This window comes from Syngnathoides biaculeatus, chromosome 12 (assembly GCF_019802595.1).
Source record: "Syngnathoides biaculeatus isolate LvHL_M chromosome 12, ASM1980259v1, whole genome shotgun sequence".
NCBI lineage: Eukaryota > Metazoa > Chordata > Actinopteri > Syngnathiformes > Syngnathidae > Syngnathoides > Syngnathoides biaculeatus.
The window spans coordinates 17,126,705-17,140,634 of record NC_084651.1 but is presented as its reverse complement, the minus strand read 5'-3'; the positions used below and the strand labels follow the sequence as shown (position 1 = coordinate 17,140,634).

The following is a 13,930-nucleotide window of genomic DNA, read 5'->3' as shown; positions in this document are numbered from 1 at the left end:
TGAAATTTCAAGTATTTAAAACATTCAGTTGGATTGCTTAGGTTACAAAAAGCAGTTGCACTGTAAATAAAGGCCGCCATTAAGCTTCCAAATATAGGCAAACTTACATTTTAGGTATTTCTACTGGCAATGCAGAACTGTGCAAGGCTGTGAGGAAATAGCTGAATAAATTTCAAATACCTCTTATTAACAATTTATGATTAATCCGACGGTTAGATATCTAATATTCTCGTCAGAATCATTGACATATTAAAAACGATTTTCTATATTTCATTGAATGCATCATTTTCGCTCACTGTGATTGGTTACGAGTCGCCCGTTGGTCTCCTGATCCGGAAGAAGGAAGAAAGAGAAGAAAAGTGGTGACAGCAGAGGTAAAATAAAGAGAAATAAAATCAGCGCGTTTATAGTTCACCACTTCCGGGCAGCATCCATTTCATGATTTGTATATTTCAATAGTTTTTAGGATTCTTAGTGGGATAGTCGCATCTTGATGTGATCTTTTGTTTCCCCCAATTTTATTTGTGGCTTCTTGAAACTATCCAGGTATGGAATATGGCAGCAACTGAACCTCAGTCTATGTTAAGCGTTGGATTGATTGGTAAGTTAGCGTTCTCAAACAATTTTTATTTATTTTTTTTACCTCGTGTAATTTGTCATGGTAGATTAGCGACTCACGCACGCGTTGTGTAGTAGAGTTAGATGATAGCAATTGGAGCCAAATAGCGCCAAAAGCAGAATTTTCTTCTTGACATTAAACTATTGCCACATTGTTTAAAACTAGTGTTAAGATTTATAATCATTGAAAAAAAAAAATCTCACGTCGTCCCCAGAAAAAGATGTGAACGGGGACACTCTTTGGGTGTGGTGCTATCCTGCGGTAGGCGCAGAACTTCGGCAAGTCCTGCTCAGCAAGTGCTGCCTGACACAGAACAAGGAAGATTTTCACACGTTTGTGTTTGGCCAGTTCTGTCGTACTTGGTATTACATTAGCACAGTGGAGGTACAGGAGCCTACAGCTTTAAACAAGGTACAGTGCCTGATTTAGTCATAGCGAATGCACACCATTTGCTTTTCTGTAATGTGCTTGTTTCTTTCATTCTCAGGTTACTCATTTGTCAGTTGTAGTTACTGCAAGAGACTTCAACCCCGAGAAATATGCTGCACTTAATCGAATACTCTGCAGGTATATTGCGCACGCGCCCGTTGTTGGCTCAAACTATTACTCAATTTGAGAGAGTGTAACTTTAGCAAAGTTTGGTTTGATTGTTCAGGATGTACATCAAATATGGCAGTCCCGTGAAAATGATGGAGGTGTACATCGCTGTCCTCACCAAAGGTATTTGCCAGAGTGAAGAGAATGGCTCATTTCTAATCAAGGACTACGATGTTCACAAGGCCTTCCTGGCAGGATCAATCAAAGGTAATGATGTAAGAAGATGTGACTTCTGCTTGATTTCAATAATAGACCACCATTTTATAGAAATTGAAAGTGATATTAAAAAATATATAATTTTATGGGATAAGAATAAATTTAGGTAAGTGGGGGGAGATAAAACCAATAACATCTGAAAAACATTTGGAACCAAATATTTGGAATGCCGGGCTGCAGTTTAAGGAAAAATTGAGAATCTAAATCAATGTATGTATGTGTGTAACTGCAACTTTTCTTTCTGGACATTTTTTGTAACAGAGGTGGCATCTCAGTTTGGCATGGAGACCATTATCTTGTACACAGCTGTCATGCTAAAAAAGCGGATTGCTGTCCACCACCCTCGAATTGAAGCCTTGTTAGAATTCACAAGGCAAGTTTAATATTCAATTCATAATTATTAAAAATGTGCATGTAATGGTGGCGGCGGTATCAGTAGGTGTGCGTACTCACGCACTTTTTGTCTTTTATTCTTAGAGTTCTTCCTGCTCTCGCATGGCACAGGAAAGATTGGTCTGTCCTGCATCCATGTGTGCACCTGACAGATACTGAACTGGAGCACCTCAGTAAATGCCCAGGTGAGAACATTTCTTGCATTCAATCATCTATTTTAATACCGCCCATCATTATTTGGTTGTTGGTGGAATTTGCAATTATTTTTGGGTGCAACCAATCGCAGGGTAGATATAGATGACTAACTATTAACCTAACAGTCGGTGTACTTGGAGAAAACCCACGGAAGCACAGAGAGAGCGTGAAAAACAGAAAGGTTGTAGCTGAGATTCGCAACCCTGAACCTCACAAATGTTAGCCAGAGCTGTGTGGATTCCTGCCTTGCTCAATAGAATTTGAAGTTAGAATCAGGGAAGTCAGCACAGTTAATTGCAAATGTCATGATAACCCCAATCCTTTGAAGCGGAGGGTTACAGTTAAAGTCCTGCGTAGGACATGGAGATATAGCAAGTCTGCATTTTGACTAGTGTTGCGGTTACCATAACTAGATGTAGTTAAAGCCACCAAACCTCTGTTCAGGAGTGCAGCACAATTTACACACTTTGATGTCACTCCTTGCATGCTTGCTTTTGTGTGTTATTGTACTGTGCATGATATACAAGACAAATCTATACAATACAGTGTATGGATAAAATGATTAATCAACTAATTTGACAATAAAAAGTCAAAGCAAAATCTCTGCCTCTTCGCTTCACAGGGTCCTTTTTTCACGCAGATGTATTACGTAGGACTAGAAGTTAATATCCCTCGATTTATGCATATTTAGGCTGTGGGATGTTCAATTAAATGATGGCACCCATCACGTGTTTCGCTGATAGGTCCACGACACACTCGAGAGGGTTTAGCAGTGAATACCAGTGTTCCAGGTTCACCCCCGAGGTGCCGTCAGTTCTTTTGAAGGCCCAAGTGGGGTTTTTCTCTTTATCCACAGCCACTGGCTGGCCTTTTCCGCCGCCTTGGAGAGATCTCTGACTGCCTGCCAATGGGCCTTCCCTCGGACTCCCATCTTGCTGAGTAGCCCGGATGTTGAGAAGGCTAGAAACCCTCTGCAGCATACTTCCACCGGGCGTACCTCTGCTCTCCAGCATTGCTGTTCCACTTCGGGCGCAAGTCCTGCATACCTCAGCCTTTTCCACCCATACACCTCCTCAACTGCCCCTTCCCAAGGCGCTGTGAGCTTAACGATGTAGGCAAGCTTGAGAGAGGCAGACCAAAGCACAAGATCTGGTCGTAGGGTGGTAGCTGCCATCTCAGCTGGAAAGCAGAGCTTCGAGTCTCATGCACTACCCAGGTGTCCACTGTCTGGTGGCTTGTTGGTGTGGCTGGTTTGACTCTCCCCGTCCCGAACAAACCGCCTCAGTTGCCAGTTTCCTGACAAGGGTGGAAGGGCGTTCACACCCTCCTGCTGGTTCTCCAGAACACCAGCGAGACACTTCAGCACTTGCTTGTAGGTGTAATGGCCTTGATTCAGGGTGGCCTTGCATCCAACCAGGATGTGCTTCAGTGTTCCGGGACTTGGGCATAAGAGGCACTTGGGGTCTTTGGCATACCACTGGTTTAGGTTTGTGGGAGAAGGCAAGACTTCATGTACAGCGCTGATGGTAAAGCTTCCCCCAATGCCTCCGTCTCCCACAGCTCTTTCATGGTGATCTTCCTTGCCTCTACTCCTTCCCATGCCCTTGCTTGACATGCAACACAGCTTAGGCGCACATTTTTGCTTCCTCTTCTCGACTTACATCCTTGACCACCCCCTTGCGCCTCTCAGCAGTAGTGGATTTTGTCCAGACTGGTCTGCTGGCCACAAAGCCACTCCTCCCCTCCTGCACTCGGCCAATGATGCCCTTGTGGCCTTGCCTGTTCAGTTGCAGCCAGTGGAGTCCGCTTCCGCTTTTCTTTATTATAATTTAAATCATTGTACAAAAGTAATTGCTAGATTACTAGCAACCTTTAATTGCTCAATGAATGTTCTTGCAATGTCTTTATGTCTCAAATGTGCCGGTATTTTTTGTTTGTTGTACTAGAGCGGCTCTAATTACCAAAGACAAATTACTTGTGATCACGAAGATGATTCAGATTTATGTTTGTTTATTTTCTACAGGGTATATAGCAGGATTTATTGATCCAGAGGTGAGCAACAGATCGGATCTGTTTGATGTGTATGTGAGCCTCCCAGACAGCACCATCAATGTGCCAGAGAGCGCCAAAGGTACTGGATCCTTTTCACTCAAGTAAATGACTACTGTGCATTTTAAACCTTGTGAGTGGGAAATGACATCAAATGATGTTGTGATCTAATACAGAGGCAATGATGATGGGGAAGTTACACAAGGAAATCGGCCATCTTATTGTTCAGTGTACAGAAGATGGAGAGAAGTCAGATAGTCAAGTCATTAAGGTGAGAGTTGTGCTTTTGTTTTCAAGTTATAAGGAATGGAGACCATTTTCCACAAGCGTGACATCCACATTATCAATTACAGGACATTTCTTTGAAGACTAAACAGATTCTTGGTCATTTGAGGACTTTGGCTGGTGAGTGTGAAGGCTCAAAAGTTACTCTGGAACATTTAAAGCAGCAACATTTCCCTCCGGCAACGGAAAACTTCCTGTTTCATCTGGCTGCTGCCGAGCAACTTTTACGGATATGATGGATTTTCAGATCCTGTCTTAAAGGGTGACAGTTTGGGTACACCTGCCACTTCAGCAGACTCTTATGACAATAATATTGTTCACTTAAAAAAAATCCTAAATTTGTTCATGTACATCCATTGTACGACTAAAATGTGGTACACTGACGTATTTTTTTTCCCCCCCCCAAAAAAAAAAAACATTTCAAGGACTATTTCTTTGTGCCAAATGTGGCACTATTTTTTCCATGAAGTACGAGTTTGGTTTTTTTTTAGACCTCAGAATGCAAACCAAGAAATGACCTTGTAACTGCTCATTTGGCTGTGTTTTGGCTGAAACACTGTCTTTGTGCCTCATTGATACATGCTGTGTAAGTCGTTCCCAAAGGATGCAGTAATATTTGCTTTAAAAGATTGTTTTTCCCAACAATATAAAAAGTTCATGTGTGTCCAAAGCTTGTTAGAATACTCCAAGGATCAAGAATTACAATACACTTCAGACCCCAATTTTTCAAAAGCCTGTTCTGAGGGATTGGTCCTGTTTAATGAAAATGAGCACACGAAAATACCGCCTGCTGTACTTTGACCAAGTAATCCTTTTATTTCCATGACGACCATGGGCATGGTTCTCAGGCTTAACCCAGGAAGCTTCAAGTTGAGGTAGAGGAGACCAGAGTGTGGGGGACAAAAAAAAATGAGCACCCATAGATTTAAAAATATTTCACCCGTGAAGTCACTTCTATCAACTATGTGTCACTCATCAAAATCTAACGCTAACACTAATCTGTGAAGGAGGGCTGAGAAGGGGGGGGTAGTGTGGATATGATTAGAAGCGAGACAATTATGAAAATGAAGATGAGCTGGCTAATAGACATAATCACAATAGGCAGATAAAAGATTTGCTCGTTTGTTTATTGTCATACCTGAAGGGTGAGCAGCCACTCTTTGCTAGTCAATGTTTCACATCGCCTTTCAGGACAAAAAAAAATGTCTTGTTTGCCATAGTGATAGCAATACTTATACCATTTTAAACCAAGTCAGTTTTTCTATTTAATTGAGTTGCTAATCATTTCAGATGTGTTCAAACAGGTGTTTAAATTTATCTAGTCAACAAAATATTAGATTGTGTCTCATTTCAAGCTCTGTTCTTTAATTATTATGAATAATAAATCGTTGCTTTGTGGGATACATTTGTGAGAATGATTTGTGCCTCAATATTTCATTCCACAATACAGTGCATAGAATTCATGATGTAACATTGGATGACTAAATGTATTTTTATGAACAGATGTGTATTTGGCATCGACAGATGCTCACAATATTCCGAGGGTATTAATAAATTACTTGTTAAAAATGATGTACGTCTTTGTCATTCTACGTTTGGTCCGAGCCTTCTGTAGGTTCAGTTGGGCTAAAGTCCTCGATGGTAGAATAAGTGTTCTTCGGCCATCTTGACCTGGAGCTCTTCCTCAACATTTTCTTTCCTTATCTGGAAAACAAAGTATGTGTCAGCAGAGCTCATGTGGATAAATTCAGTCGAGATGATGTCCCGAATCTTACCGTCCCCATTAGTGAGAAGAGACTGAATGAAAGGGGGATCATCAGGCCGAGTACAAACGCGACACTTATGTGACGGGTAGGAGCGATTAGCAGAGGGTTCTTCTGGAAAAGTTGGGTTCTGAAAGAGAGAACTTTAGTTCACCCAAAAATTCAATCTGATGAGTCATAGTCAAGTAAACTGACCTCTTTAAAATTGAAACCAGGAGATTAGGAACGGCACCAGTTGTGCCAAACAGTACCGCTCTTGACAATGCAGTTTCCATCACGGCCTGACAAACAACAAACCAGTGCAATGGTGTTAACAGTACACTACATGCAACATCTTGCGTTGCTCTTGAGTCCTTTCTTACCTTTTGTGCCGCTGCCTTAGATATGCCGACATAATTCCCATTGGAATCAAAAACTTGGATGCCAGTTTCGCATTCCTCCCCTCTGACAGTAAAAACGTTGACGAAGGCAAGAGCCGCTGGTAGGACAAGACATGTTATGCTCTAAAATACATTCATGTTGTCACTGGCGGGGGGAAAACCTACTAATTTGGTCAGTTTCATATTTCGATAACAAATGGATACTACTGCTCAATCCCCATTAGGTTTTTTTTATGTCTTAAAAATCATTGACCAGTCTAAAGTGTTGAAAACAGCTTGCTCTGTAATGAGACAATGTTTAATAACGAAAAAAAAATTCTTTTAATTTTTTGAAGAATTATGGTTTTGGAGATGCAAGGATTCCCCCGACAGTGATGATATTCATCTAACCGCTGTTATCTTATTTAAGAAATGATGAACCTGAGAGTGGGACTGGAACGATAAACCTGAAGAAATTTTGAAAGTGTAGGCTTCTTAAATCCAGTCGGTTCACAATAATTTGAGGAAGCGCCTGCAACCAAGATACACAGGACATCACCATTTTCAACCACCCAGAGTAACCCCCCCCCACACACGCACAAAAATTGCATGACCCTGAATAGCGAATATGTGGGAGTCCACTATAGTTTAGTTTTCGTCCATTTTCTGCGCCGCTTATCCTCACGAGGCTGGCAGAAATTTCGGAGCCTGCTGTCAACGGGCAGGAGGCGAGGTACACCATCAACTGGTCGCCAGCCAATCCCAATTAGTTAATTAATTTAGTATCGTGGCTGTAAATTCAAATGCTCAATTGTACAGCATCTTTTCCACTTTATTAGAAGGCTGTGAAACGTGGACTCAATGTTGTGGTCAGAACTTTTACAGGTACGCTAAATATCGACAGGTGAGGTAGCACAACGACCGTAGTACATACCCCGGCACATGTTGCATATGAGACTGTCCCTGCTATCAAGAGAGGCTGCTTCAGAGATCCTGTCTGGTTCTGCAGATAAGCAAAAAGAGCAGATTCCTAAACTGTCAAAGCGCCTTATTGCACAATTGCTAAGAGGACATTACCTGCTCGGAAGAAGAATTTCTGTTTGCGTAGTTGAAACCAGCAGTGTAACTCTGTAGTAAAAACTGCAAAGAGTGGTTTCGTTGATGTAAAGCTAGTGCCACGGCACACAGTTCACAAAAGTCAGTTTATGTCCATACCTGCCAAAACAAGGCTGGTTTGATACCTTTATGTGGCAAAAAATTAGCAACTACCTGAAAACAGACAAAAATATTAATATTCCTCTTACGAGCGCCCGACTATAATGTATTATTACTGGATGACAGACTTACCAAAGGAGCAGTTAATGGCAAAAATGCTGGGCAAAAAAATGAGACAAACGAGGGTATTAGAAGCAGTCTAACATCTTTCAGAGGGAGCTTTGTGGCATGCAGCTGAACATGAGTGGAGTGTGTAGCCCTGTAAACCTCACAAATAATCATAGCCCCTTGTCAGCAATCACCATTATAAGAAAAAAAAAGAAAAAACTATGCCCTTTAGTTGTTCTTTGCGGGCTCTCAGGGCATTTCATATTATTGGGCTGACTAGCACTTTGTTGAGAGGGAAGGATTTTTGCTATCGCTTTTGAAGATACTTTGTATTGCTAGCCAGCACGGTGGGGTAGCTGAAAAGTGTTGGCCTCACAGTTCTGAGGACCCTGGTTCAATCCCAGCCCTCCATGTGTGGAGTTTGCATGTTCTCCCCGTGACTGTGTGGGTTTTCTCTGGGCACTCCGGTTTCTTCCCACATCCAAAAAACATGCAACATTGATTAGACACTCTAAATTGCCCCTTGGTGTGATTGTGAGTGCGGCTGTTTGTATCGATGTCCCTGCGATTGGCCGGCAACCAGTTCAGGATGTACCCTGCCTCCTGCCCGTTGACAGCTGGGATAGGCTCCAGCACTCCCGCGACCCTTGTGAAGATACGCGGCTAAGAAAATGGATGGATTGCTGTGTATTTCTAGTGATGGCTTCTTTCACTTGCATTATAGATCAGAATAACTCTGGAAATTCGTGCACTTCACTTGCCAGAGCCAATTACCTCTGAAAAACAAGGTAGACTGCGTATAATTGTTAGATTTTAAAATCATAAATTTCACATTTGTTCAAAAACACTTAAATTGTATCTGAAATTCTACACGGAGGAAATGATTTTAAAAATATACAAATGTGCCCGGACGCAACCGCCAAAAGTATTTTCCAACGAACATGTCTATAATTGCATACTGTTTTTCTACCTGCCACAATAACCACAATTTTTTAAACAATTATTTTAAATGTACTGTACCTGGAGGTCGAAAAACTAATGGAAGCACGGAACCAGAATCAGCATGCACAGAAGACTGTCAAGACAAATTGTGTGTCAACTTTCAAACAATTACTTGGACACATGATTTCATTAGAAGCCCAACTTATGGTACTGTACATATAAGATAGGCCAAATGATATTTTCAATAGCTAAAACAGGCCCATGTCTCCTGCAATACTTACAAGGGAGATGTTCCATGCATGTTCCTCCTACAGGCAGAAGAGACAGAAAACAATGATAGACGTCACGGTGTGTAAAAGACAAACAAACTGAGCGTGTCTTACCTTTTTACTGACGTTTTCTCCACTTCCAAGTTGACTGCGTGTTTCTTGTATCACAGCCTGGGTAAAGCAGGGATCATCAGTTCAACATACACAACATGTCAACATGACACAATAACAACTTACACTATGCCTGATACTCACATTCGATATGAACAGAAAGGATGGATCCAGAAGATTCGCCCACATCTTGAAACGGCAAAATACAGACTGAAAAATAATACACAAGAGTATTTACTAGTTTATCAAATAACCACATTAGATTGAACAATAATGTCAGCGAGCTGAATTACCTCCCCATGGCTCTTCCAGTACACTAGATTGGCATCCATCACAGCAGTCCTTGTAAACTTAAAAGACGAGGGTTCCCATTTCAATACAAATACAAATATTATATTGTCACATTCAAAGAGGAGCTTCTGACATGCTGTTGAGGTCAAACGACTTCCGCGTTTTGTCACGTGTTCATTTATTTGTTCAAAGACCATCGGGAATTTGTAAAACACTCCAGGTTGGCAATAAAATGGTGTATGCCGTTAAAATTACATAGAGCTTCTAATGGAAGGCAGACGTACTATATTCTATATTTTCAAGTTAATTTGAAAAATGTACGGCTGCCAGTTTGAAATATGAGTTTTCAGTGTGGTTTTTGTTTTTATTTGTATTGTTTGTGTTTTTTCGTACTGCATTGCAATGATTATAATAAGAATGAAATAACGACAAGCGAACATAATTACGATAACCGTAACAACGTCAAACCGCCCTTTGACGTCATCCAAAATGGCAGCCAGCTTTGGAAGACTCTTCAGGACGTCTGTGAGTTGATAATTCGATACGAAACTGTGTTACGCTGTGCGCTTGCGGTTCTTTTTTTTTATGTGTACGTAATGCCACTGAAGGAATCTATTATGAGACGCTATGGAAGAACTTGTCACGTGTTTTCCGAAGTTGTGCAGACATGTCTCACATTCGAGTCCGGCTGGCGAGCAACTTCTCGTTCGTGACCTCTTTTCGCCCCCGAAGTCTAGTGATTGTGCGTTTAGAGAATCAAGTAAAATCATTCCCTTTTGCTCTTTGTTGCTCTCCCAGGCGAAAAACTTCTCTGCAGGCAATGTGCAAGGAAATAATATGTGCTTCTAAAAAGAACGATTGTTTAAATCCTGTGTTTAAATCCTGTGGTATAGTGGCGCTGCCATCGATATTTGATATAGTGGAGGAACACTGTAACTGCTAAACACAAAGAAGGTGACGATACAGGGGTGTAAATATCCATTATGTACGTTTAAATTAGACCATTTTTAAAATGTCTTTTTCCAGGCAAGATTTGCAGCAGCATGTCGGCATGGAGGCGCTGCAGCCGAACGAATTGTATCTGCTTCTGGACTTCAGAGGGCCTCTTTCTCCAGCAGTATGTAACCACTCCATTTCTCATCTGAATAATAAGATTTTTGCAGTGCCTTAAGTGGCTAATGTATTTGTTCTCTCAGGCTCTTGCAGGTGGATCCCTGCAGTCACTCAACCTGCGCCAGCTTTTAAAGCCACAGCAGTCCAGAATGGGGAATTCAAGGAAATGAGCCTTGCTGACTTCAAGGGCAAATACTTGGTCCTCTTTTTCTACCCACTGGATTTGTAAGTGCTGCCATTCATTCCCTCTAATAAACTTTGGAATATCTCATGCTGTCCTTTGTCACTGTCCTTTGATTTTGATAAATATTTCCGTCCTGACCCCCATGTGAGGGTATTGCACTGTATTGTAGTATATTCTGTAAAAAAAAACCACACACACACACACACACAAAGATCTCTGTTAAATATACTGTCCATTAGTAGGAGGAACATGAACCATGTACATTTAAGAATGAAAATATGTAGTGACCAAATATACTTATGTATGTACTGTAAAATGGTTTCTTTGTTTTATTGTAGCACGTTCGTGTGCCCAACAGAGATAATCTCATTCAGCGACAAGGCCAGTGAGTTCCATGACATCAACTGCGCAGTAGTGGGTGTGTCTGTGGACTCTCACTTCACACATCTGGCATGGACCAACACTCCTCGCAAGGTTTGCGCCCTCTGGAATAATACAATTAAGTTCAGACGCCAAACTCCGACACAACAATCTGCTGTGACGTTTTCAGCAAGATGTAATGTAACCATTAGTACACCTCAGGCCTGAAGAAGAAAAAATATTTTGGAGTGGCACAGTCAAAATCTGAACTTAAATCAAATTCAGGTGCTGTGGTATGACCTAGTACAGCCATTGCATGCTCTAAAACTTTCCAATGTAAAATTGAAATAGTCGTATTTCTTCACAGCAATGCGAAAGAGTCAACACCAGTTATTGGGAATGTTTGATTTCAGTTTTTGCTGCAAAGTGTGGCACAACAAGTTACATTCTAGTTGTACTTATTTTTTCACAGCAGTTTGGATACCCCCTGAACAACATTTAAAAAAAAAAAAAAAAAAAAAAAATTGTGATTTTGTAACCGCATTCTATATTCACTAGGAGTGTCTGTGAGATATAAATACAAAAATCTGGATAACGATAGGGTTAGGGTAAAGTACGTTGGCCCATGAGGAGTCAATGTTGTAGTTCATTGGACTGATGCTGTTGCTCCTTTTGTCTGGCAGGCTGGAGGCTTGGGCAGCATTCATATCCCTCTCCTCGCAGACCTGAGCAAGCAAATTTCCAGAGACTACGGCGTGCTGCTAGAGGACCCTGGAATTGCTTTGAGGTACAAGCCACATCAATTTCCATCTTAAATTTTACTCTGAAATGTTTCCTGATCTAAAAATGTATTCTATTAAAGTTTTGTGTTCCCACCACCGTTGTTTTTGTTTGTACCTGTGCTCGGAGGGATGCTTTTTGTTTGCTTTTGTTTTGTTTATTGTCCTTAGTCATTTCTCTTAGTTATCATTGATTGTAATTCTATATTATTGCGTTTCATGTGAACGTTCACCAAAACCCATTTTCAAGTGAGATGTCAAGGTTAGGTAAGAAGAGTGGAACAACTGGTTTGAGCATCTGCCTCACAGTTCTGAGGACCGAGGTTTAAATCCCGGTCCTGCCTGCATGGAGTTTGCATGTTCTCCCAGTGCCTGCGTGGGATTCCCCCGGGATCGCCGGTTTCCTCCGACATCCCAAAAACATGCAATAACTGGAGACTCTAAATTCCCCGTAGGTTTAATTGTGAGTGCAAATGGTTGTTCGTTACTCTGTGCCCTGCGATTGGCTGACAACCAGTTCAGGGTGTTACCCCGCCTCCTGCCTAAAGATACTTGGGATAGCCTCAAACACTTGTGTGACCCTTGTGAGGATAAGCAGCTCAGAAAATGGATGCGTGGACATCAGGATTATATCATGATTAATTTAATGTTAACTGGAATTGACGCAGGGAAATTATTTGATGTGCTGTATATGTATTTTTTTTCTTGACATTTTCAGTGGTGGATACTAACAGGCTACATTTAGTGGTATACTTAAGTAATTTTGGGGTATAAATTGTACTTGTTAGGAGTAGTTTTAATGCAACATACTTATAATTTTGTATCCATACTGAAAGGAGATGGTATTTTTACTCTGCATTACGTTGCATACCACTTGCTTTTTTTGTTTGTTTTTATTCATCTATTATTTCTTGGGTGATTTCTTTTTGTCTGTCAAGCAAGACCTCCGTCTTGGTCGCTGACACACAGATATAGATAAGATTAAGTATGTCAAGGCTTTTTTTAGCAGCCCAGATAAGATGTCCCTACGTGGCGGTCATTTTGGGGACATTGGTGTGCTCATCAAAGGCAATGAAGACATTGAAATTAAGTTGTAACTTGGAGATTTCTTAATCAATTTTCAGCAAGTTAACTTATTTGTGAATGCCACAGAACATTCTGTCAGTTACATGAGTTTAAAAAAAAAAAAAAAGCCCCAAAAGTATTTGTACAAGCATCCTTAGTGTTCCACACATGGAATATGCATTGACGATTTGACCCTTCTTGCTTAGCGTCGCTGTCGGCACGTAGCTCAAAATGTATCTACTTTTTTGTGTCCATGAGTGTACAAATTATGGGGCTTAATGAATCTATTAAAGGTAAGAACTTCTTGTGACAGAATTTGCCTTCATTTGGTATCTAAGGAATAAATGTTTGAGTCGGGCAATATCTGAATTTGGATATTCTGATTTTACATTTTTTGTCGAGTTGATGGTTATGCTAAAAAAGTTATTTTTTTTAAATTGCTTACACAATTATTTGGAGGACCCTTTTACTTCACTGATATTCTAAATTATCAGTATTCTTCCTTGAATATGTGGCCACTCTGGATGTTTTGTGTGTAACTGTCGTTTTAGAGGTCTGTTCATCATCGATCCAAATGGCATAGTAAAACACATGAGCGTAAATGACCTACCAGTGGGTCGATGTGTTGAAGAGACACTTCGTCTTGTGAAGGCTTTCCAGTTTGTGGACACCCATGGAGAGGTGTGTCCAGCGAGCTGGACCCCAAAGTCACCAACAGTGAGTACATAATATTCCAATCTGCCAATAACTATTCCTGCACTTTGAAGTCAAAATATTGTTTTTCCTTTTGTTTTAGATAAAACCAACGCCTGAAGGATCCAAAGAGTACTTTGAGAAAGTCAATTGATCGTCAAGCACTACAAGTCCATGTAGAATTTTGTTTTATGGACTGACATGGATACATGCAAATAAACCTCATTCCTGAAAAATAGTAAAATCGCTACAATGATTGGTGTTTTCCATACAATACAAGTGCATCTTATTTGTATGACAAAGATAAAAGACATAAGCTCACAA

The 13,930-nt window shown here is 40.8% G+C and overlaps 3 protein-coding genes across 7 annotated transcripts; 2 read left to right on the top strand and 1 right to left on the bottom strand.

Moving 5' to 3' along the window:
• The first annotated feature begins 131 nt into the window (after positions 1-131).
• On the top strand, positions 132-5,757 carry dennd10 (DENN domain containing 10). 4 transcript variants are annotated; one of them, XM_061836891.1, is made up of 10 exons: positions 132-374; positions 547-601; positions 834-1,030; positions 1,107-1,186; positions 1,275-1,423; positions 1,694-1,805; positions 1,910-2,010; positions 4,044-4,151; positions 4,246-4,340; positions 4,423-5,757. In XM_061836891.1, exons 2-10 carry the CDS (start codon positions 556-558, stop codon positions 4,588-4,590), a joined length of 1,056 nt encoding a protein of 351 aa, XP_061692875.1. In that variant the 5' UTR covers positions 132-374; positions 547-555; the 3' UTR covers positions 4,591-5,757. The 4 variants fall into 4 exon arrangements, with proteins under 4 accessions (XP_061692875.1, XP_061692876.1, XP_061692877.1 ...); XM_061836892.1 differs by lacking the exon at positions 547-601 and having other exon boundaries at positions 1,340-1,423; XM_061836893.1 differs by lacking the exons at positions 132-374; positions 547-601 and adding an exon at positions 381-546 and having other exon boundaries at positions 1,340-1,423.
• Positions 5,463-9,785, bottom strand: sfxn4 (sideroflexin 4). The gene is made up of 14 exons (XM_061836882.1): positions 9,415-9,785; positions 9,266-9,331; positions 9,125-9,181; positions 9,023-9,049; positions 8,820-8,874; positions 7,824-7,849; positions 7,692-7,745; positions 7,554-7,616; positions 7,411-7,479; positions 6,918-7,008; positions 6,480-6,595; positions 6,313-6,398; positions 6,130-6,247; positions 5,463-6,058 (listed from the first exon to the last, which is right to left on the bottom strand). Exons 1-14 carry the CDS (start codon positions 9,607-9,609, stop codon positions 5,981-5,983), a joined length of 1,101 nt encoding a protein of 366 aa, XP_061692866.1. The 5' UTR covers positions 9,610-9,785; the 3' UTR covers positions 5,463-5,980.
• A 79-nt stretch (positions 9,786-9,864) lies between these two features.
• On the top strand, positions 9,865-13,850 carry prdx3 (peroxiredoxin 3). 2 transcript variants are annotated; one of them, XM_061836900.1, is made up of 7 exons: positions 9,865-9,937; positions 10,439-10,529; positions 10,609-10,750; positions 11,048-11,183; positions 11,753-11,856; positions 13,465-13,630; positions 13,710-13,850. In XM_061836900.1, exons 1-7 carry the CDS (start codon positions 9,902-9,904, stop codon positions 13,758-13,760), a joined length of 726 nt encoding a protein of 241 aa, XP_061692884.1. In that variant the 5' UTR covers positions 9,865-9,901; the 3' UTR covers positions 13,761-13,850. The 2 variants fall into 2 exon arrangements, with proteins under 2 accessions (XP_061692884.1, XP_061692883.1); XM_061836899.1 differs by lacking the exon at positions 9,865-9,937 and adding an exon at positions 9,965-10,154.
• Positions 13,851-13,930: the final 80 nt, after the last annotated feature.